The sequence below is a fragment of the Gymnogyps californianus genome, chromosome 20 (assembly GCF_018139145.2).
Source record: "Gymnogyps californianus isolate 813 chromosome 20, ASM1813914v2, whole genome shotgun sequence".
NCBI lineage: Eukaryota > Metazoa > Chordata > Aves > Accipitriformes > Cathartidae > Gymnogyps > Gymnogyps californianus.
The window spans coordinates 4,341,217-4,367,209 of NC_059490.1; the positions used below are offsets into that span (position 1 = coordinate 4,341,217).

General features: G+C 37.9%; 1 protein-coding gene across 2 annotated transcripts in view; it reads right to left on the reverse strand.

Moving 5' to 3' along the window:
• Nucleotides 1-25,993, reverse strand: part of RABEP1 (rabaptin, RAB GTPase binding effector protein 1) — a 50,560-nt gene that overhangs the window by 14,961 nt on the left and 9,606 nt on the right. For both annotated transcript variants that reach the window (XM_050909036.1, XM_050909037.1), the window contains exons 2-8: nucleotides 16,436-16,564; nucleotides 14,107-14,310; nucleotides 12,681-12,841; nucleotides 5,461-5,580; nucleotides 2,423-2,558; nucleotides 1,474-1,652; nucleotides 383-508 (exon numbers count right to left, since the gene is read on the reverse strand). In XM_050909036.1, the coding sequence (XP_050764993.1) occupies nucleotides 383-508; nucleotides 1,474-1,652; nucleotides 2,423-2,558; nucleotides 5,461-5,580; nucleotides 12,681-12,841; nucleotides 14,107-14,310; nucleotides 16,436-16,564 (1,055 nt within the window). The remainder of the gene's footprint in view (nucleotides 1-382; nucleotides 509-1,473; nucleotides 1,653-2,422; nucleotides 2,559-5,460; nucleotides 5,581-12,680; nucleotides 12,842-14,106; nucleotides 14,311-16,435; nucleotides 16,565-25,993) is intronic.

Below are 25,993 nucleotides of genomic sequence, written 5' to 3' on the forward strand. Positions count from 1 at the left end.
AACCAGTGTAAGTTTAGTACAGAATACAACAAGTAGGTTAGCAAAGTAGCCACAATACACTTGCTGAATGTTCAGATATAATTGGTTTAATTCATAACATTTAGGTGTGTTAGAACATGTAATAATTTAATAGCAGTTAACATCCAGAATGCAAAAGGTAAATTACAGTTTTTAACAGCATCTCTCAGCAGTGTAAAGTATTGTCTTCCAATCTTTATTAGAATTTATATATCCAAGTGCAACTCCAAAGATTTTTCATTGCTGAATAAGAATTATAAGCTACAGAGAACAAAGGGGACTAAGTTTGCGTTTGGATTTGTAATCACCACCCTGAGGAATGCATGAGTACTCAAAGTTGCTTTGAACTATCCAATTGTTTTACCTCTTCATTAGAGAGCTGGGTAAGGGTTTCCTCATGGGCTATAGAACATGAAGCTTTCGTTTCATCATCTGAATCTTTTTGCTTCTGCTCCTTTCTCTTGCTAAGCCTTTGCTGATCATCTTCTTCCTAGAAATCAGTGGTCAATAGAGAACACATAAGTGGGATTCAATTTTGCCATAGTAGCCATGACATTAGCTTTCATGATAAGCTAAGCTACAAAGGCGGCACTGGAAAAGATTATTTTGGTTAAAAACCCAGTATTTATCACATAAGGATTCTTTTGGTTAAAAATCTAGTGTTCATTTCACAAGACACCCAAACTGATTTAAATGAGAACTTATTTTTCAAGTTTAGTGGCCAATTCATGTTCTAGAATAATTTTATTCAAAGAACATATTACCTAGATCAAAATTCTTATTATAGGGATTACCAAATAAGTAACAAAAATAGCTGTTACATTGGCTATTGTATAGAACCTGGTAACATATTTGCATCACTAATGGCCCCATTAACAGCCATTATACAAGCATGAACATTAAAACAAAACATGAAAACAAGAAGTGCCTTGATCACTCTAAACAATGGAATATAACATATAGAAAAAGAATCAAAAGAAAGATATCATAGAACACTAAGTCATAAGCATGTACACAATCACTTGCATAAGCTAATTTAAAATGAAGCTCTTAATTTATGCCTGAGCTAGGTACTGCATTGGAAAAACCTAGAAAGAAGTGAAACTTGCTATCCTAACATCCTTAACCCAGATGTTTTGTGTCATAGATGACTGTTTCTTCCTCCAAGATTAACTTCTGGATATTATTACCTCTTCATTTAACAGTATTGGCAACATTAAAGTTACCATATACATTAAAATACTCACACAAATGGAGAGTTTCTGTTACAACTGTCAGCTGTCATTCAGATGGAGAATTTCTATTAAAACTGTCAGCTATCATTTTTTGAAATATTAACACACTTAAGTAAGTTGTCTCCAACATGTGATTTCCATACCTGTTATACCACATTAAATCTGCAGTATTAAAAAAAAAAAAAAAAAAAAAAAAAAGAAAAGGAAAGCAGCAAGTAACCTGATCCTTTTTTTTCAGTTCTTCAACTTGTCGGAGCTGCTCAGAGGTCAGAACAATTTCCATACGTTGCATGTCCCTCATCAGCAAACGTTGAGACTCTAAGAACTGGTCATTGGCTTTTTGCCATGTGTGTTTCAACTGGTTGTGCTGTTGTCGCTCTTGCTCTAAGAGATGGCAAACTATACAAAAATAGAAAGAGCCATTCTGAACCAGAATTTTTTTAACCTCTTTTCCAAAAGAAGCATTTTCATGAATAAAAGTAATTATTGTTCTAATCTAGAACAGTCAGGCTTTGTTCAACAACTACTTAGGATGAAATAAGACTTTTTTTAATTCCCAAACTTGGCTTGTGATTAGGGATGTATTGCTGACAGTTTAAGATTTCCTAATTAGAAACTAATGCCTTAACTTCATTCACGAATTCTAATAGTTTATTTTTTTTAGTGCTGATTTCAAAAGACTGTCTTCTACATCCCTATTTATTTCAACAGAAGGTTGCATTTTTCATTCTTCTACAGTGATTCTGCGCTGTACTGGCAAGCATGTACATTTACACATCCATTCCACCATGAGGCATTTGGAATTGACATACCTCAGGAAGACATATCAATACATTATGGAAATAATGCTCATAATTGTACACAAATAAAAGACACCAGTAAAATCACTTTAATAAGAAGAAAGCTTGCAATACTATAAGAACTTAGCAGAAATTCAATAGCATCCCTCGAGGGAATGAATGGCTCTTGTTTTTCTCCATCATAAAAAAGCTCCACATTCAACTCTTCCGTAAACATTTTAAGGGCTTTCACATTTAAAAGTACTGCTTTCTCCCCCCACAATTTCTTCAAATCCAATTCTAATAAGAAATCAGAAAAGAATTAACAACTACGTTGGTTTTTGCATCCTTAGTGTAAAAGAGTCAAAAGGATTACTGTTAGATAGGTACCTTCATGCAGTTCTTTCCGCAACTTCTCAGCATCTTCTTGCAGGACTGATTTTTGCGTGTTGAGAACAGCCACATACATCTCTAAGTCTGTCCTACATGACTTCTCGGCTTCCAAATAATGGTTCAGTTCTTTAACCTGAATAAAAAGAGGGAAATCTACCATCTCAGTGGGGGAACACTCTCACGCATCTCCTTTTGGTTAGAAGTTATAGTGTCGCCTGTTCGGGTAATGTACAGGTGCTGAAGGACAAGTTTATTTCTAGAAATCACAAATATTCAACTACCAGTGTGCAAGTAGTACTTCCATTTATTTCTGAATAAATTACTCATTAAAATTCTGCTAAGTCAAACATATCAGTATATCACAGTTGTAACAGTTGGATCACAACAGCAGCGGCACCGCGCACAGAGATGGTAAAGAGGCAAATATCTAAGAGCAGACAATGAAGCAATCCTTTAATCAGCGCGGATAAGTCAACAGCTAAGCAGGATGTGGAGATGGTTGAAAACAGAGTAATAACAGTAGTCAGAAAACATGACTATGAGGCAAGCTCGAACTAAACCAGGGATGGTAAGCCTAAGAAGAGAGAAAACTTGAGGACAGACAAGAAAAAACACATTCACACCCATGAAAGACTGCTGCAAAAAGAAAGGAAAAATCTGTCAATGAAAAGCAATTACATCAAGAAAGACTGAAGAAATATATTAGGATTTTTTTTCTTCTTTTTTGTTTTTTAAATAGCAAAGCTAACAAAAAACTGGAACAAACGTCCTGCAGAGATTGCAGAATCTCTGCTGAGAACCTTTTAAGATAGGGTTACATAAACATCTGTCAAACATGATGCTTGTAGAAATGGATCTCATCTTGGAGCAAGGAACAGGTTGAAAGATTTCTTTATGGCACTATTCAGTTTTATGGTTTGCTGAGTCAGGAATCACAGGAGTTTTTATTTTAAAGGAAATAGAAGCCTTCAGGCAATTCCTAACTGGCTCCACAGAGCTGCTGTTCATCTTCCTCAACACAGTACAGGAGCCACAGACACCAACTCAGAGTTCAAGACAGCCCTTCGGCTTTAACTTGCCATTGATGGTGGGGACAGCTTCTCCTGCCCTAGGATACCAAGTCTTCTATCTGCTAGCCTTTTACCCTTTGAAATGGAGAAATCTGACTCCCAGAGAATAGCCCTTGGGAAGGGGGAAGAGAAAAGAAAGCATTGTTTCACTAATCCAGCTAAATATTCAATACTGAAAAACAAAATGACATGATTCAAGCAGCTCTGAGGGATTTCATAATGACCAACAGAAAAGCCAAATTATATCGCTCATTCTGCACGTCATTCCTCATACCTGTCTAGAGCGCCGTAGACTAAAGTACTTTAACAACTTCCTAAGTTTGTGCTTAAACATCTCCTTGCTAGATACAAAATAGCAATTCTTTCCCATTAAGCTAAAAAGGTGAGTTGAAAAAGGACTATCGGCAACTTCAGAGAGAAGGAATAATGAAATGCAATTGACCACAGGTAACAATTAAGGGCCTAAGTTATTTTTTCTGGTAAGAATCACCATCTAAAGTGAGACTTCTTTAAAAACAACCCCCCAACAAACTAGAAACATGGATAAAGTGATTATTCTCTCTCTCTCTCTTTTAAGATATTTGTGCTCGTGTTTTACTCATCCCATAGAACGACATGCTCAGATTTTAGAGGACTGACAGAGACACCAGCACAATTCCTGGTCCTGAAACACTATCAAATTTACTCTGGCCTTGCCTGTAAGGAAAGAAGGAGACAAGAATGACCTATGATCTTTATAACCAAATTCAGTAGAAAAGTTCTAAGAAAAGTTCTAGGCTACTCTTAAGAAAAGAAGAAAAGATAAAAAAAGGGGGGGGGAACCAAACCCAAACATTTTGAGAGCAAGCAAGCAAGAAGAGAAGGTTCACACTTCCTCATCTTCCCCAAATTCATCCTGGCAATGAAAAGGAAGTATTATTTGCATCAAAAGAAAAAGCAGAACTACCTGGAGAACTATTATTCCTAGAAACATTTCAAACTCAAAAATTTGACCTATAAAACACAAAGAATCTATGAAGAAGGAAAACACTCAAGCATGGACTCTTAATCTAGTAAAATTTTTTAGACTGTTAAATGAATTACATTCTTCTCCCAAATCTCAGACAGACCTTCAAGCTGGAATAAAGGGCGGGGGGGAAGAGAAAAAGAATTCCAGCAAGTGATGAGCACCTATTTAAATGAGAATGCAGAAGACAAGGAAGGTGTTTATTTGTATATCTTAAAAACATCCACACGGTAAGTTACTTTGCAATTTCAGCCTATTTGACTTTCAAGATAAAATATTTGTTACAGAACACATCTTCATTTCTGTGTAAAACAGTACATTAAATGCAACTATCTTACAGTGATGTAGATATTATTTACCCTTCACAGCTGCTGAGAAAGTCCAATAGGGGTTCTGACATATCTGAAGAATACAGGAATGCTAGATAAATCACGTTGATTTCTTGGCAGCAGTGACCAGTATTCCTTTCTATGAATCTGAGGTTTGCTTAAATTTTAAGATATAAAAATTCTGGTGCTATTGCCTCAGTTTTATATCCAGGATTAGAAAATGAAGTATAGCAGATGCTGGATGAAAGTAGATTAAAAGAATTCCACCAAATGCAAATTTTTCTGTGGCTGCAAGCATGACAATAATCTAAAGGCCAGGATGTTGGAGAGATGCAAAGCAGCTATTTTTCTAGAGCTTTTTCTTTTTTATTACTAGTAGACCTGATGCCATGCAATTTAAGCTAAGCACAGATGACGCACACACACTTGTAATGCAACCCTCAAAACGGAAACATAGGAAAACATATATAGGCCAAATATGTTATTTGAGCTACAGGAAAAAAGATGTATTGCACATGAAGAGTTTCACAATACACCTTTTTCTCTCTTACAAAATTTGACTTTACTTATCTGCATCAAACTAGCATGATGCAAGATATAAATTAGGATACAGTTACAACTCCACCTCACCTTTGATGCTTCTAACTCTTTTATTTTTTCTTCAGCTCCTGTCAATTTCTCCTTTAGCACTGCAATCTCTTTCTCCATAGGCATCACAACTGAACGCAGCTTCTCAGCATCTTCCTGGGCCTGAAGGTAATGCAATAAATTATGAATAACACATTATCATAGTTTTCACCACAACAGTTTCCATTATCAGAGACATTTGGAGAAAATCTCTATGCCAACAAAAATAGCTGACTAAACTTCCACTTTCAATACTCATCTTATTGCTATTTATTTAGTTCAGCAGTCATCTCTATGACTACAAGCCGATATTACTCCATTCACAGAAGGAAGCTAAATTTTAAATCCATGTATGGATTAGGCCATGAATATCTGTTTTTAAAGAGAATGTTAGTAAATCTATCACTCTTGATACTCGGGAGAAAATTTATGGATCAGGCATTTCAAAGCACATAAACTTTTCTGTTAGTAAAGGCCTAACTGTCCTGCAACTTGCTGCCACATAGCACATATAAAAAAAAGTGTAACACAAGAACTGCATGGTGAGTTATTAGCCCTTCATTTACTTACTCATGAAGTTAAAAGAAAAAGGATCTGCACAGTAATGCATAGTGTAGCTTTGTTCTGTTTTCGAAGACCATTTGTCAACTTTCAATTACTACTGATGTAGCATCAGTTTGTGGCATTACTGTACTAAATATTTCAAAACTATATACAGACATCTATCAAAAAACCCACGATTTTTTCAAAATTAGTTCTGAAAAGATCAAAGCAGGACAACAGAAGACTGATACGAGGGGGAAAAAAAGGAAAAAGAGAAAGAGCCAGGTAAAAAATAGTGAGAATTAAAATGAGAAATAGTGTTCAGTGTTCAAATTCAGAATTGCACGTGTCAAAGGGCGGCCCTGACATCCCCATTTCTTAAATGCTCTGGCTTTCCTTCATGGATGCACTAAAAACTTTCCAAGTGAAAGTAACAGCTCCCACAGACTCCACAACAGCAAGCAGAACACTCAAATATTCGCCGCAGTCAAATTCTTCAAGCCACGAAGAATTTAAGCAACCTAATTTGGATTGGTTTTATGTATGAAGGCTCAGAATGCTCAATTGTTCTCTGTCTTCTACTGGAGGAACTCAGCAGGGGAGGGAAGGCAGAGAACTGTGTCCCAAAGCTGAAGTGTCAAAAGATGACACTTTTCCTAACCTGATCAGCAAAGACAGGCACTAAAAGATAACATTCATGTCTTGTTTTAAATCTAGACTAGAATGCAGGTCTTAGAGGTTACTCATTTGACTTTCAGGTTCTGGTAAGCTTATTGACAACTGTATTCTGAGCAAGACTTTCAGGAAGAAAAATAGACAGTATTTTTAACCATTGAAGTTTTCTAAACTTAAAATTAATAGACAAAAGAAAAGAATATTGCAATACGTGTCAATTATACAAATGCTACCAGGCCCCTGGGCTCTAAAATGCTTTAAAGAAAACTCTATAGACAAAACAACATTAAATTTCTTCATGTTTCATTCACTTCTGCTACATTTTGTCACTGCTAGTTTGCTTGGCCAAAGAGTACAAATAAAATCCGTGAGGAAAGGAAGGGACATCACATGACACAGTGAATTCAATACCAGGGACATGTGATGGTGTCACATGTACATACATACCCTGTCACTTGCAGCCAAAAACTCATCAGTCACATTTTTTGAACAGATGGGAGCAGTAGTTCAACTTCAAAGATTGCTTTATATTTCATTTATTGTATCAGTTCCATTCATTTAATGCTACCTATAGCCGGCTGTCCTGGTTTCAGCTGGGATAGAGTTAATTTTCTTCCTAGTAACCGGTACAGTGTGTTTTGGATTTAGTGTGAGAATAATGTTGATAACACGCTGATGTTTTAGTTGTTGCTAAGTAGCGCTTATCTTAAGTCAAGGACTTTTCAGTTTCCCCTGCTCTGCCAGCAAGCAGGTGTGCAAGGAGCTGGGAGGGAGCATGGCCAGGACAGCTGACCCGAACCAGCCAAAGGGATATTCCATACCATAGAACATCATGCCCAGTATATAAACTGGGGGGAGTTGGCCAGGAGGGGCGGATCGCTGCTCAGGCATCAGTCAGCAGGTGGTGAGCAACTGCATTGTGCATCACTTGTCTTTTCTTGGGTCTAATTTATCTTTTTTTTGTTATATTCTTTTTCATTACAATTATTATTTTTATACTTGTATTATTATTGTTGGGGGGTTTCTGTGGGGTTTTTTTGGGGTTTGGTTTTTTTTTTTTTTTTTTTTTAATTTTAGTTATTAAACTGTTCTTATCTCAACCCACGAGTTTTTACTTTTTTTCCCCCCGATTCTCCGCCCCATCCCACTGGGAGCAGGGGAGAAGCGAGCAAGCTGCTGCATGGTGCTTAGTTGCTGGCTGGGGTTAAACCACGACACCGGCTCATACGGACTAAAGATAGCCCAACATTTTTAGGACTGTTGAATAAGCTTTTTCCTAATTATTCATGATAACTGCAGCAATATTTCATTGCCAGTCTGATTTCACATTCTTCAACACTGAATATAGAGCAACAAGCACGTCCATGTTGGAACCAACCAGTTCAGAGAAACAGTCAGAAAGTTCTCTGAAAGCAAAATCAGACTGTTGAACAGCAACCAACTGGAAAGACAAATTTGTATCAAATTCCACATGACAGAAAAATTAATCTAGCTTTTACTGCTTGGTAAACAGAGCTGAAGTTTGACACTATGGTTGCAATATATTGCAAATGTTTCCTCTAAAATAAAAAAGGGGGGGGGGAAGGTTGAGGGGTAAGGATCCATATTAAAGGTCAGTGTGATACTGAGCTAAACACTCAGAATAGCCTGCATCTGCTAACAAAATAAGTGCTGGTCACTGGGTCTGCTTTTGAAGGTAAAGTATAATTACTGAGACTCCCAAATTGAGGTTAAAGTTCCCACTCAAGCTTTCAATAAAATGAAAGTATATATCCTGTCGAAAAATGTTACATAAAGATACTGTCACATGTGGCAACAGGTGCCACAGCACCACATTTCCTGTGTTAAAAAGCGTTATTCAGACTCTTCCAGAGGTGTGATCCTTAAAACGTTTATTTCCTTCTAACTTTTTGCCAAACTAACTTGACTGTCAAAGACCAAGGTTTTACACATTATCAGCTTCTATTTACTCATCACCTAATCAAAAACAAAGTACCCAAACTGCTTCTGCCCCAGAAAAACCTGCTTCCCCCAGCACAGCAGCTGAAGAACACGCTGCAAGGGAGCTGCAGACCACAGCATGAAGATGACTCCACAGAGAGAACGTGCTAAAAATGAGTCCAAGTCACCACACAAGACATTGCATTGCTAGCCTGACAGCTAGCTACAGCAATCCTGAACGTCCTTTACTGTTACTCCAACCAACATTTTCAGAAGAACAAAAACCTGGCTGGAGAAATCTCAGGCAATACTGTACCTGAATCGGTTCCTTAAAAATGAGACAAGCAGAAAACACAGACACAATTTGAGAATCTCTCTTTAAAGTGGGAGTAAACCATTTAAAGTTCCTCTAAATCTATTCCACTGTTCTTTATCATTACCAATGAAAGCAGCTTACTGTATATCAGATTTTATGGCCAACTGTCACAGAAATCAGATTACTCTCCCCTTCCAATTTCCCCTCCTCTGACTAATAAGCACACTTCCTAACAGGAGGTTTGTCCTTTCTTGCTCTCTCTATATGCCAAATACCTGTTCTGCAGACTACTTCCACTCAGAATTTGACACAACTGTGCTAAGACGAGTCTTTATATTCATCACAGCTCCAACAGCAAACCAGATCCTTTCCTGAATGGAAAATGAGGTCTGAATAAAAAGGGACTAGACAAATTTTGCCAGTGGGCAACACTCATCCCCACCAAGTCATCGTCCAGAGGGAGCCCAGCCATTACCAAGCAGAGAACTTGCATGGAAGTACATGCTGCTATGGCTAGACTGCTTTTAGCATCTGTGATAACAAAAAACCCAAAACCTATCTGGTATTACAAGACAATAGGAACACAAAGAGATTTTTATAAATCACCAATACGTTTTCTGAAAGATGAATCACTAGGTAAGCATGCTTATCATTAGAACAAGATATTTACCTTTTTTGAGTCAGGAAGGGAGATTTATAGAATACACACAACGTTTTCAGCACAGATTTCTTAGAAATCATTGCTTGATGATGAAAAACACAGAACACACAAGTTTTCTACAGAGATTTGGCAATTTGCAACCTGAAATATATTTACATGGAAAAGCAAAACAGCTGCTTCCAGACAAGTGCATGTGTTCCACCAGACACGCTCTTTCTGACAAGAGGATGCTCAGGAATGCCAAATGCCACGTTTGCAGGCTAGACTTGGATACCTCTGGCAAAGTAGTCACAATCTAGTAAATACAGCTCAAAATAGTATGCTTATCAAAACATTACCCACTCGCTCTAAGCGCTCCCAAACCAGGACAAATAACATGCACACTGGAAGCCTGATAGCACACATACCAAAACTACACTCAACCAAATAAACTTTAAATTCAAAGAGATGTTTACAGAATTTGGAGCAATATTTGTTATCTATCCTTCATCTCTTTCAGGGGAAAAAGTATGCAGACAACAAGCATAATCATGCACAATTATGTGGACGTAGTATTAAATTTCATGGATTTTCTTTGTAGTTTAGAATGGATTTTATAGCCAGATTGAACACAACTGAACTGAGATACTATCCAGTCAAGAGAGCCAAGAAGGTTGGCATCCTAGACGGAAACATATGGCTTGCAATCTTGTCTCTGCTCTGTCCACCCTTCTCACCTCACCTCTCATTGAGAAGGCTAGACAATGGTATGGTTTTCTGCTAGTTTTAAGAAATGTGATATATTATATGCTGGTACAGCATCTACTTACAATCCAGAGAGCAAAGTACTTTTTTTCTTTTTTACTCCTTTGAGATGTTTGGAGATTCCTTAGAACTGGCTAGAAGATGAAGATATTTTAACAAAACTCTTTCCAAGTTTATGCCTTAAAATGAAATAAATCTATCCTTATAATGGAGCATAGAAAGATGGAGGACAAATATAACACTGTTGGCTGGAAATGCCATTTTGCATGAGGAATTGATCACAAGTCTTCAAATAGCACATCCCAAGTGATCAAGAAAATTCCTCCTTTCGCACTGATTGCTGAGGCATAAACATTCATTATTTTGCTAGCGAAACACAGCTTTTTATGGGCCTGGGATTTGCTCATTTGTTTTCAGGTAAAATTGAATGTCCTTTTCCTAATTTTGATCTAATTCTTAGTCTCCTTGAGGAAAAAACTCACAGGTTTAATGACAAAGAAGATTTAAAAACCCATGCAAAGCAGTTTAAGCAATTATTTCAAGCTGCACTCTGAAGACCAGATTTCCCCCTCCCCCTCCTATTACATAAAGTACATGTTCCTCTGCTTTACAGGCCTACAAAGCTTTCCAAGCTCATATTAATCAGAGATTAATAAACCGATCACCTTTTGCTTTAGGACCGCAAGGGATATTTATTTCCCTTTTAAAGGAGTATAGTTGAAAATGCCATTTATCTGCTATACTAAACTTCTAAATGCTAACTGGCACATAGTAAAGCCACTAAGTTTAGGTGAGCTGTGCTGTCATCTGAGCAACTTGCAACTCCAACTGTTATATGATCAGTACATTCAGATTAAAAAAAAAAAAGAAAAAAGTGCTGAGATTTTAGTTATTGGAAAGACTCTCTCAGTCGACAGAGATTGTCTTCTGAAAATTCTTATTGGCAGTTTGTTGGTAATGCACTGCCGGGACTTTTACACTATGAACTCTGCATCTTCTGGGTTGTTCCTACAAGACTCACCACATTGATCCAATTTTGAACCTTCCTTCCAGCTTCAACCAAAGTCTTTTTTCTCTTAATAGGGCTAAAACCTTCTCTTGAAAACAGTTTATGTCTTAAAATTCCAGCGGCAGTAATTCTGTAGTCAGAACATTGGCAAATAGGCTTTACTCTGACTCCTACCTTTTAAATCAGGACTACATGAAGGACAGTCTCACTGAATATCAAATAGCAATTATGCAACTACAACTAGCAATATTCAAGAATCTCTTTATAAGTCTCAGAAAAAGAATTCCATTTTGCAACACTAATACTGATTGCTTGTTACAACATAGTAAAAATAGGTAAAATAGTTATTATGTGAAATGTTTGTGATATTCAATACTGCATTTCTTCAGCTGACAGCAAGCAGAAACAAGGAAATGCAGTGATGTGGCAGATTATCACATGTTAGTCTACTCCTTTATTGAATATAGGATCATTTATTACTTTAAAATTGTCTTAGAATACCTTGAAGACTACTGCAAGCCTGCTGAGAAGACAAATTCACGTAAATGCAAGTTTTTATAATATGATAAACAAAGATTCCAAAACATTGATCTATTACGACAGGTTCAATTTCCTTCCTGCCTGAAAGAGAAATACACCAAATCTTCAAACTCAACAACAAAAATCCAAACTCAACACAAGGCACCTCAATCTACTTCTATGAACTCTTCTAAGTCACAGATCTTTGAACAACAACAACAGCAGCAACAACAACAACATCATCTTTCCAAACTCTGGGGCAATTATCTGTCATCATCTAGAGCCTGTTGTTTTGTGACAGCAAGGTTCGGTATTTCCTAGGAAGCCAGCAGTACTGTGTTGCACAAACATGGCTTACCTTAAAGACAGACGAAAGACATTTTAGATATACTGCCCATTAAAAACCTCAAAAGAAGTTTATAAGATCTGAGAAAAGGAATAAAGGTGTAGAAGCGTAAAGGAAATTTTATAAATCTGCAGTTAATCCAGAAAAATCTAAAAGGGGCTTTACTTGAGTTCATTTGACTTTATGACAAGAGACTTTACAAGGCCTCCTGCTTTTACAAGCTGAAGGCCAAACCTTACCATCTTCTCATGTGCAATCCTCTTACTGAATCCACATAATCAGGTACACTACCGTTACGGATTCAAATGCAGGATAAGGTCACGATGACTTCCATGAACAAAGAGCTGAAAGTTGGCAGAACGAGACTATGTGTATTTCTGAGGAATTATAGCAGGCCGTAGAAAGGAACTCATGCATAACAACACAAGTGTATTTGAAATAGAAATTGAAGAACTAGATTTCAACGTACTTTTTTCATTTCATTTTCTAGGTTTTCTTCCTCTTGACCTTCAGACAATCGCCTTCTTAACTCTGCTATTTCCCGTTCCACATTTTCTCGATATTGATTCCACTGAGCTCGCTCTTGCTCCAACCTGTGATGATACTGGAGCTCATAGTCACGAACAGTCTCTATAAAACAGCATTTTCAAAACTTATTTTCAATGTAAGTTAAAAAACAGAGCTTTACGAACTCCTTCTCCAACCAGTCAATGATTTATCATAATTGATCAAAACTAGGACAACAGTGAACTCTCCCTTCCTCTCTCCTCCCTTTGACTCTTCATCCCAAAACCCAACTACATAAGCAAAAGATCCAGAGGAACTGCATCTCAATTTGTACCATCACCAGAACACAAACAAACCAGCCCCCAAAACTGTGTAACTCCTAATTTCAAAATAACGTACGTGTCTATTTAGCAGCATATTTTGTACCTCCAAGCACATCATCCAAACAAACTACCAAAACCCTACTTACTTACTCCAAAATGCAAAGGAACTAGAACTTCTCACATAGCTTTCATTTCCCTGTTATTAATATTACCCCTTCAGGTAAGGAGCTGTCTTTGTTTACATACGGACAGCAGCTGGAACAACTGAGCCTTGATCTAGGTTCATGTATCTATGTAGATCATAAATAAACAGAAATTTGTGTACTGAATATACATGAAGATTTGTCTTCTCTGGGGGAAAAACATAATCAGGTGATGGAAAAACTGCCTACAGCCAGCCGCCTGTAGGCTCAGGATACTGCGATCCTGTTTGTGAACCTTTAAGAAAACAGCCAGTTATGGCAACAGTTTGTCCCCAGTTTACATCCTGCATTTTGTTCCTTGCACACAGTTTGTCTCAGAAACGTCAACAGCTGTGCAACACGCAAACATAACAAAGAATAGCTCAGAACTATCAAGAAAAAAAAAATGACACGTGACATACAGAGCAGCACGCTCAGTCACTGGCCTGGGGAAAAGTCCATGTGATAGTACTGCAGGGACACTTAACTGTCTGACAGCAGAACTATGTTTACACAGAAGGAGAGAAGAGAATCATGCTGTCAGCCTAAAGCTGTTTTCAGACTTGTCAAATTACATGCATTATACTGATCTTCGTGGAAGGATGAAGTATCACATTCATAGTCACTCAAAAATGCTTTGCATATATGTGGGAGTTCCCATTGCCATGATTCCCTCTAAATTCCATCCTCATATTAACAGAAAAGAGCCACCAAGCTCCTTTTCACAAACTTAGGAACTACGCTTCATCTGTCACTTCTGTAGCCCAGTTTGCCAAGCCATGAAAAGCAGCTATCCATATTCTGTGCAACAGCAGGCACAAATCACTAAATGCATACTAAAGAGGTGTCTGATCTTAGTGGCAGCAGCTTGCCTGGTTGTTACCTTTCATAATAGCTTGTAGTGAAGCTACTTCTTCTTGCCACTGTCTCTTCACCTCATCGATAGCTTCCTGCTTTGTATTCTCAGATACTGTAGCTATAGCTTTGATGTTCTCCATTTCAGCATGAGCTTCCATCAGCTGGGTCCGCAATTGTCCCAGATCATCTTGGGCTGCTTGCAGCACTGCATTTTGTCTTTTCAGGTCCTCTGAAAAGAAGTATTATTTACATTTAGCTTGCTTAACAAATTCAATCTGAACAGTATGGCAAAGAACAGTGCTCTAACAAGGGGTTGAAGGAAACACTGATATTAAAGCGTCTACCCATAACAACTGAACAAACATTAGCAGGTATCTTTAGGGAACATTATTTCTTGACTTCGCTTGCCCTTGCCTTTTATTAAAAAAGTACCTTCTCATGGATGCAGTCACAAAGCAGACACTGTAGATATAACCTATGAATCAATATACCTGTTGAAAGTGAACCGTGCTTTTAATTAGTTCATTATTATTTAACTCATTCTGGTAATGAAGCTGGAAAAGGTAAGAACAACAGAGAGGAAGACGGTTCTTCCCCCATTTTTGGCACCAACATGGTCCTGAATTTGGATAGAACACTTCTTATTTCTTGAACACAAACACTCTGTGACCACTACATGGAGCCCACATAAGAAAACTATGCAGCCTAATTTGCTCTTTACCATGGCTTTGCTAAAACTGAGCTTCTACTAAAAAAAGGGATACATTCAATGGAACATCCACTACTTCTCTAATTGTTGCAATTATAAACAGAAATTAAACTAATTTCAGATTATCCTCCTGAGTTTTCAGTTAATCTGAAGCAAAAAGCTCTGGAAGATATATATTATACAATTAATTCCAAAAGCACTAACACAAAATAGTTTTATGCCCACATAGCCTATTTCAATGGCAATCACTTTTAGCAGAAACATCTGGCCAGTGTACAATAAACACCAAGCTATTTCCATGTATTTCCCTCAATACCAAAAAGCTTAATCAATCCTGGTGCCCAACACCTTACCCCTTGATAGAGAATATGGAACCCCAAGCTAATCAGGTGCTCAAAAGGGCATTAATCCTCGTGTAAAAAAACCCAAGATCCTGTAGCATTTATATTACTTAGTTCTCAAACAACAGTATTAAGGATGGGTTGCAACAGTCCCAATGTACATTTAGGAAAGGGTCTTGGAGAACAGGGATGGAAAAAAGCTTTGGGGAAAAAAAAAACAACCCGAAACGTAATTGCTTGTATATTCTCCTCTAGTATCCTTTCACTTCAGTACATGTGAAAGTTGGATATTTTTTTTTCCCTCGTCACAATTTATTTTCTATTTTTTGACTGTTCTAGAAAGGGAGAATTATTGCTGATCTCATCAGTAGTGCCTTGTATCTTAAATTTCCTTTCATCCAGCTGCTAGAAACACAAAGAAATAGGCCTTCTGTATGATCTGATCTTCATTATGCTTGTTGTATTTTTGCTCTCATAAGCTTATACAAGCAGCTGCAGTCTTAATGCATTATTTTTTGGCTCTACTTTCATATGTTAAGGACAGGAAAAGCATCAGGATTAGAAATAAATCAATTTGGCTCTCAGAACAACAGCTATCTCTACTCTCCAATTCTTTATCAGATATTTGAGCTCATATGGTTCAAATTTTTCTATAAAGAGTGTTATTGAAATAGATGCCCTTGGCTGGTATTAAAACTTCTATAATGTTTGTCTGCTTACATTCTACCTCAGATAGAAGTTTAAGACAAATTCATACGACATAAAAAAGCTAGCCACAAAGTACAAACAGCACACCATCTAGACTATGTCTTTCCACTTACCAGATCAGCTGCTGTTCAGAGAGAATGAGCACACCATGACTTCAGAAAGTTAGTATTAAAACTCAGTGGTGGTGTTTCTGCGTGTACATCAAGTTGCTCTGCTGACTCCTATCCATGCAGGCAAATCTTTAAATCTAATTCTAAAAATTCATTCTAGGAAGCTAAATAGCCACCTACTGAATTTTACTCTCTGCTTGCCTCTTATATTCTTTTTATATCTGTTTAAAAGACTACTGTCACTTTTCCATTTTTTGGCAAATCAGACACAATGACGCCTTATCCCACTAACCATGCTGGATATGCAGTTGACTATCCCAGTAGAAAACCCCCTTAAATCCTAATTATCCTTAACCAAAAAGCATGTGGTGTGCATGGGCAAATGGGGAGTAGCAGTTGCCATTACAAAGGTTATTCTTCATACAGGCATTATTTGAAGATGAAGTTTAATAAACTTTAGAATAATTCAGAGAATTGAGAACTTACCTTCCTTAGCCAAGTACAACTCCTTAAATTTTGCTCTCTTTTGATTAAATTCTTGCTCAAGTTGCTGCTTTGTGCGCAGAAATTCTGCATTGACCTTTTCCAATTCTGCTACCCGTTGCAGAAGAGCAACTAAAAATAAAACAGAAGATAAGGTACGTCACTAACAGTTAAGGCATCCCATTCTGCAAGTTTGAGGTTTGGGGCTTATTCTTTTTAAAATATCTTCACTCATTAGCTCCGCTGTTGCCCCATGATACATCAGGACAGCTAATCAGAGTCCTTTAAGCAACAAAGGAAAATAAGTTTTCTTAGACTGTAGCACCAAATTGTAATTAGACATCTTCACAGCACTAGAGGTGCATGTGGCAGGGAATTCTGTAGAAAACAATCATCTCCCAAAGAAAACCACAATTTTCTATATACAATGAAGGAAGATGTGGGGAAAAAAAAAAAAACAGCACCAGAATTATTTCTATTGGTGCTTCTTTCCAAAACACTGGGAATTTAGTCATGAGGCACAGGAACAGTGTGTGAAGGCTGAGCAACAAAGCACCAAGCTCTCAAAGGCTATGGTCAAAGAAAACAAAATGACAGCTGCTCAGCTAACAACTATGGAAGAACAAAGCACAGAAAAACCCGTAAGCTAAAAACTAGGTGCCGTTATCTTTCCTGTCTTCAGTTCTGCACGTTCACCAAAAGAAGGTGAACCAGACTATACTCGGAGAAGTTTGCCAGAAGATGACCACAATCTATGGAAAAATAACTGATCATAAGATCAAACTCTCCTCATTTCCAGCAGGTAAAAATCCTCAAGGGCACACATACATCACACTGTTTTCCAGTATTCACCACATTAGCAGTTGATCTGGTGGTACAACAAAAAAAGGAACAGTAGGAAGTTCACAAAGCACCTAAAGATTGTTACAATGTGGTTATTATTGGAAAAAACCATACAATACCATTGTACGATGCTATAAAGATCCCCCACAACCACCGATCCTGTAATATTGATCTTCATGTGCAATATCAACTTCTTTGCACCTCAAGTAGTATAGGTCTGGTTTAGGTGCCAGACAGTTTCATATTGCATACCTCAGAATTCAAATACAAAATAGAAACAAAAGACAGATGACGTAGAACAAACTCCATCTCCATGCTCCAATTCACTGGGCAAATAATGTTCCTCTACACAATTCTCTATCTGTTCTGCACAAGCATTTTATGGACATGTTCCAACTCTGTCATGCAAAGCAGAACCACTTCTTCTCAGTTATAGCCTCTATATAGCACAGACTAGATACATAAAATATTAATCCATCAGAAGTGTTTACATATCACACCCAACACGCTTCGCACCAAAAGCAAGTGGTGAAAACATAGTACTAAGGCTACATGACTTCAGCATCAAACATTTAGACTTACAAACAGCCAGAATCAGATCTAGAGCTTACAGCGGTAAAACACTGGCTGGTCAATGCCATTGAGATTGGGGAGTCATATTTATTTTTAATACCAGATGACTTAGAGTAAGAGCAGACACAAACAAAAGGACCTTTTAAAAGCACAGGTATGTTTAACTGACTGCTGGTTATGAGGGCTTATGGTGTTACAGAATGCAGCACTTAAATCTGTTCAACTCTGTATCAGATAAGAGGTATACATAGATACAGGACTGAAGAAATTTTAATGATGCTTTTTTATTGAAATCCTCATTTGGGTTTTTTATCACCTTAAATATCAACACATTAGATCATCTGGCTAGCAACCCCTATCTGGACAATGCAAAGCCAACTGCACAGGAGTATTCTCCAGAAAATGAAAGGAACCTGTAGCAAAGACGACACACTGAGAGCAAAGCTTCAAGTGAGTTAGGAAACCGGCTGGATCAAAACCAGGAAAGAAATAGCACACATGGGGCCAGGCCCAGGTAGCAAAAACGCTTCCCAACTCTAAAGAGTTGCCTTTGATCTCTTGCTGAAGTCTTCCAAAGGGAAAGGGTTTGCCTACATTTCCAGTCCCCGCTGACTTCTGAGAGAGGGTGACGCTGCCAGTAAAGCTGCTGCCCGCAGCGTGGGGGGAGAGCTGCTCGCTTGCTAGCCCCGGCCAGAGCCCCCACGCAGCCCGCTGCAGCAATGCCTGCTTCACACCTCTGAGGAATGAAAAGCGATGCTTGGCTCTAAGGAGGTGGTTTTGATCTCACAGTTTCAGCTCTTGAAAGGAAACTATTAGAGGCACTAAAGCCTAAGTGAGCTGTATGTTGCGGTTAGGGGCAGGCCGCTAAACCCTACAGGTCCAGCCAGGCAGCTCTGCATCTGCAGTTACCGGCCAGGAGGCCTGAAGCCACATGCGCACATTCAAAACAAACCAAGGAGAAATCTGGACATCGCTCACCTTACTAACACTGTTTCGAAGACCATACAAAAAATTGTTTAATTCTACAGTTACTAATTCTGAAAGTTAACAAATCAATTGCAGACATCAGTCAACACCACCACCCCCCAAGAGGACTCAGGCACTCCTTGTTTACTTGTTTCCCTTTCCATCTTTCTTTTGCAGAGAGACAGCAGCAGCTGTGCTACTGCTCCCTTCAGAAAGCTGTGGCGCAAAGCAACCGAGTTGTATTCCTTCCAAAGGTGAGAGTTGCTTCTGCTGAGGATGGAAGGACGAGAAGACACCACAAGAGCAGAAAGTTCAAGTGCTTTAAGCTGGGGGAACAACAGACTCATCCTTTTGAAATCCTCTCACCCAAACAGAAAGAGGGATGGCAGAGTCACCAAGCTGGAAATGCAATTTAAATATTTACATTTTTATAGTATTCCCCCTCTCTGCAGCCTGGCAGTAATGTGTAAAAAGTAATAAATAAATAAATAAATAAATAATCAATCCCCACCACAACAGGGCTCTGGCAGCTGTCAGGACCAGCTGTAGGCATTCAAAAAAAGGAACAGTTTAAGATCTCAACTGCGGGTCATGCACTACTGCAACTGTGTACTAACATCATTCCTTCTATTCAGATACTAAGTTTAAAGTGGTTTTACCACCTGTGCTGCTAGCATATCCACACTGCAGTGATACAAGGCACATGAACTTGAGGACAATAAGCTATGCAATACATCAACCCCCTAAAACACATGTGCATAAAAAGTAAAAGCAAAAGAAGGTTTATTTTCTAAGACAGCATGACAACTACCTCCTTTCTACTAAGTGGTTAAGTTTACAAAAAAATTTTCTTCTTCTCTGGGAGTATGATTTGTACAATGGCTATAGAGACACTCCACTTTCCAAAATGGAAGCGTGAACCCAAATCCAAACTGCCAGATGCAGGTAACCGCGGGCTACATGACACAGACTGAAGTCCGCCTGGAAATGCACTGAAGTCAATGGCAGGAAATGGACTCATTCATAGATTTTTCAATTAGGCCTTTGTCATTTACAGCTTACTTCTCTTGCTCTGAATTTAGGCCCAACTCACCTCAGGTCTGCAACAGAGCTGAAAAAGAAAACTTATTATTTGCCATCACAGGCTATCAACTTAAAAAAAAAAAAATCCCCAAACCAAAACATACATTTTGCAGTGACAGTATTCATTAACTTGCCAGAGTCGCTGTCCCTATGCTCCTATTTCCATGCACAGAAATGCAGCTATCAATGTTTAATGACACCAATGAACTATATAGTAAACAAAGCCGGATAGATGGTCAGTTCTGGTGAAGCTACGCCTGACTGAAACCGGATCTTGTGTTACACATGAGATCAGAACAGGCACAGAACATGCTGTATTTCATAAGAGCAGTAGTGTGGAAGACCTAATTCCCTAATTAGGGCCCTAACTCATCAAGAAACAAACAAAAACCCTTAAGACCCAATTTCTTAACTCCTGAAATAGCACTGAGAAGAATTTAAATTAAAATTGATATGCCAAACTGAAAAACAAACAAGCAAACAAGAAGTTCCTTTGGCCAACAATTTATTAGCTGTAAATAGCACTTTTTTTCCAGAGTATTCGGGTAAATAGACACAGTTAAACATGCCAATTAAATTACTAGCTTTGTTTCTAACGAACAACACAGATTTTGCAGAGACACTTCAGGTCAGACGTAGGGATCACCATCTCCCTGGTGATCTAACCTAACAATATAGCAACATGATCAACACCTAACATTATAGCAAAGTACAGTGTATGCTATCATGTGGCTTAAACAGGTAGAAGAACTCAAAAGAAGGGCAGCAAAATTCATTTCAGAGTGGAGTCATCAACTTACAGAACCATGAAACTATTGGAGTACACAAAGAAAAACTCTAGTGAAAAAGATACAACTTTCTCCTTACCCAATACACAGCAAAATTTCAGTTCAAGGAAAACACAGGAACAGACACACATTTCTTATTGACTAGTTACTTAAATGCTGTTCCACAGATCAGCTCCCAAAAGGATTAAATTTTATGTATGACAAAGTTTCCAGTTACAGAAACATGTAGTGACCATTCCAGAACTAAGACAGACAAAGCTGATTATCAGTAAGACTATTTTTGAGTACTAGGTCTATTTATAAAATTAATGCCACAAAGCTTTCTACTTGATATTTAGTGTGTCAAACATGACATCAAGAGTTCAGTCCTACATAGCTGAAATCTGAAAAACATATCAGAAAAAACCCCTATACATACAATAAACTTTTTGGAGACAAAAAAAAATTAAAAAAAAAAATCATTTCCGTCATACTTTTGTCATTCTTCTGTCATTTTCCACCTCTTTCTTTTCCTGTCATGATTGCTCGACACAGAGGTATGGAAAAATAAACACATATGGCTGCCCGTTTTTCTTCATGCTTATTTCCTAAGAGTACTAATTTTCATCTATCATGACATCATACTGGAGCCACAATTATGTTACTATATATATTTTTAATCTCAGAGTCTGCCACCAGGATGTGTATTTAGACTGCAAAAAGCTTTTCTTTATTTTCTTCAAACAGGATTTTGTTTTTAAAAATAAATAAATAAAAAACCCAACCAACCCCCAAAACCATCACACTCCTAAAATATACTCCAATACAGTTGTTCTGTAACAGGCACCCAGAAGTAAAGGAATAGATTATGGTTCTTTTAATAAGCATGTTGAACAGAAATAATTCCTGATTTATGAAGTGGAGGTTGCTTTATTTTCCAGGAACAAAATTTGCCCTTACACAGAGATATTCAGCAGCAGCAGGCCAAACTGAAGAAAAATAAAGGAAGAAAAGAATTATTTGCTTTTCCCAAACTTGCATTTGGAAGCATCAAGCATTCTATTTACCTTGACAAATGGCTAAAGCTTACTGGTCAGCATACACTTTTCTAGTTTTATTTGAGGACACAGAATTACACCAGGCTTCTCACTTGCCACCTTTGTTTTCAGAGTGGCAACAAATCCCTCTGGATTGTCACACCACTCCTTTCCAAAGTACTTCACTGCATGCAATGATGATAACTAAGCTACAGAAGGGGCGGGGGGGAGGAAAAAAGATTCTAACTTGCAGCTGTACGATGGAAGACAGGCCGTTGCTTGCCAATATTACCACTAAGTAGTTCTGCAGAAGTAACTCTTAGGCACTTCCCCATTTTGGGCAGCGTGGCTTTCAGAGACATTGTTGCATTCATCCAACATTTTCTAGTTTATGGTACAGTTCAAGGTTATTTGACATCCAGGATTTGTTCTCTATTGACTAAACATTCACAGGCAAACAATCCAGTACAAATTTAATGCTATATACATAAAAACTTGGTGTTGCTGACAAATGCAGATATCACGATGCAGAATTGAGCCTTGCTGCGTCATATCTGTTACAATATCTTTTTATTTATTGCAGGATCAAAAATACTCAGCTGAGCACTGCATGTTACAATCATCTAACCACATTATAAATATTATATTAACATCAAGTGGAAGTTTGCAATATACTATTAAAGTTTGAAAGTAATATTATTTTTTCATTGAAGTTGAAACACACCTTTCCACTGTAACTTTTGGTCTCAGTAGTGCCTATTCCTACTCTTTATTTTCCTTTTTTATGTTAAACACTGTACGACATGCTACATTAAGGATCTCAGAAAGAAAGAAAAGCCACCACCAAATTAAAATAATTAAAATCTAAAGAAATTGAGGTGTTCGAATAAATGGGAAGACTCTCTTCTATAATACAATCAAGAAGAGAACAAAAACAAAGGGAAGAGAAAACAAAGGTCCTTTAAATGGCTTAATTAATCCTGCACAGTTGAATAGCTATACGCAATAACAACTAAGTAATGTTTGACATGATACTGTAAAAACTTGCATAGCTGTTTATATGACCATCTTCACAGCATTTCACAGGTGCATCATCTCTAAAGATCTTGTTCCTGCTTCCACCAGCTGGGGTAGCTGCTATTCACTATGAAGCACTGTTCAAGATCAGCACCAAAGCTACATCTGGTGCTGCTGGTTTAAATGGACGCAGAAGTGTACAGCAGGCAGACGAACATGAGAGCATTTCCAGGTTCAGGTCAAACACCAATTACCAAAAATGTCACTTAGTACTTGCTAGTAAGACAACATATTGTCCTGTATCTTTGATGTGCAACCATTTTTACTGAAATCTTCCCCAAAGTATGTTTATACAGCAAACATCTTCATGCATAATTACATGGAAAAAAGCCAACATACTGTTTCTCCTTCCCCATTTTCTTCCACTTCCGCTTCCCACTTTTTCTCCCTTTTCACAGTGCTGACAACATGTTAAATACTTCCTTGCTCTGTTATTGCCTCCCTCGTCTTCCTTCTTGGACACAAAACCAGGCAGCTGCTGTTCTGGGGTCCAAATCTCCATCCCCTGACACTCCATTTGCACTCAGTAAAGAGGAATCACACCCGACTTCCTCCCAGTTTTGATAAGCCCACTTCATGTGATGAGTAATGCTCCTCCCCTCTTCTACGCATTTAGTCATTCTGGCCCCAGGTAACTTAAGTCTAGTTTTAGATTTATGCTTAGTTAAACATTATTTATATTAGACTGCAATGGAACAGTGTTCACTCACATCAAGTATCACAGGAATGCAGTTAATCCCATATGTCCACATTGACAGAAGTGGGCTTGAGTTTTTCTCTAGCAATTTATCTTTCATTTGCTAAAAGCACCGTTTCTTCCCAAGGACAGTCCCCCACCTCCATTATTACAGCCTGGCTTTTCCTACATCCCTTATCATAGTAGCTGGTTCTTTCCTTCACCGTTTAACTAGCATTGCCTCAGACCTGTGTTTTGTCCACACACTTAATTTCCTCCACAGAAGTTTCAACTCAATGCGTGAGGGCTTTTGCCATCATTAGTTTTTACTCTATTTCATTTCTGCCATTGATGTTTTGGTGGGTGGGGAGAACAATCCCTTATAAACTTCAGGAAAACACTATTTGTTAGCATTTTTTCAAGAGAATCAACCACGCTTTGTGCATCACCAATGCAGTGATAACTTAAATAGGGCAGCAGTGGATAAATGACAGTGTTGGAAAAGTCAACCGGACATTACAATAGATGGTATCCTACAGAAAGCATTTTGGCTGCATCCTGCTCCTACCATCAGTGAATCTCCTCAGAAACACAGCATTGGTAAGCTTGAATGCATATCCGGGTATTTCAAAAGTCAATGGCAAGCTACAGTCTGGTGAACACAGACACTCTGAATTCATCTATAGCAACACAAAATGGCGAGAACCGAGTTACCAACCTCATCACAATCATCAGGATTTTCCCTGCTCTCCCGGTGCTTATTCCCCTTGCTTTAACAATTTTTCATTTTTATAACCGCTCTTTACAAGAGGATCAATTTTAAAAGAAGACTGCAGGAAAAAAGCTCAATGACTTCTTGGGTTTATGAAGGGTTTGTTTACAGGCTGTGTACATTTACTCAAACTAGTCACTGCTTGAGCAAACAAGAGCGTGGTGATGGCAGCACAAAACCCAGAGAAGGTTAAGTACCCAAGTATTGGTCAGATTTCTCTAAAAGGGTTCACAGCTTGTGCTGAGTGTCATTGCTGCTACGATTACACCACTATCAGCTCAAAGCTAGCCTAGGTAGATCTACATACCCTGCAGTCACAGTCTGACTTGATCCCCTTGGCAAAGCTTTTTGAGCACTTAATACATCTAAGCTTAAACAATGCATCTGTCAAACAGATGCACCACTCCTTTTATTTCATCAGTCTGTCCTACCTCATTAACTGGTAAGCTAAACATTCAACATAAAGTAGTTTAAGCAGACACACAGAGGAGGCTCCTTCAGCCTGTAACAAGACCTCCAGCAAAGCCACCTATTCCCCTTCCACTGTATTTTAAAGCAAGTCCCCAAAAAATGTCAAGTCACTTAATTCTTCCTGACCAAAACAACACTGAAAATATGAATGAGTCTTCGTTTTTACACAGGAATGCTTCTGCCAAGCTTTTCCACACTACTACATCTCATCATTTGTATGATATAACCACAAAATCCAGAACAGGATTAAACTACTTCACGTGGCAATTACACTTGACAGTGAGGTTTTCAGTATATCTTGCCTTGCCAGAAAAACAAAATTTAAATTGAGGATATTGTCTGTTTTCGTAAACTAACAGAAATCTGCTGTTGTGATCGAATTAGAATATTTCAGATTGACAGACATTTAGGAAGAGATTCTGACACGCACTTCACTATACAGGACACCACTTACACAATTTATCACTTTGAACACCACTAGTATAAATGTTTTCTTAAAATGTAAACATATGCTAAACCCAGACAACAAACTCAGTACTGATTTTCTTTCAAGATAATTTAATTGCTGACTCATTTTCAGTGGGAGGGAAAAAAAAAATCCCTTTGACTCCTTATAATATGTTCATCACTTTGCCTACAGATTTATTAAAGGCTGTCGTCTTTTGGAAAAAATAGTGAATAAAGTATGACTCAGCTCTCAGTGGGAAAAAAAAAACACAACCAAAAATCAAAACCATCCTACTGCATTGTTCTCTTTGATGAAGTAATTTAACATATAAAACAAAACCATTCCATTAATTCAAAAATACCCCCAGATACCACTAGTCTGAGATCTCATGCCATCTTGCCATTTGTCGTAGGGACACCAATTGAGGTGTAGCTTTGAGAGCATTCAGGCCACAGACCACCCCAAATACTCTGCTTCCCAATTTCTGAGCAGAAAGAACAAATCAATGATGACTTAACACACTTAAAAATTCAAAGGAAGGTAACAAAAGTGAAATATTCAATTGCAGAGAAAAGCACATAGCTAGACCAAGAAAATGATACTGAGAAAAACAAAAAGAAGTTACTGTTTGTGAAATTTATACAGGCAATGGCTTCTCTAGCTTACCATTGCTACAGGTATGAGGAGACTGCCATTTAAAGCAAATCAGCATCTTTGTGGATATTTTCAAAAGCTGACATAATAATAGCATGCAAACTCACTTCCACGTGTGCAGCTACCAGACAGTACTTTTACAGATACCAGAAAAGCTTCAGAAATAGCAGTAATTCATACATAACCCAAGAGTT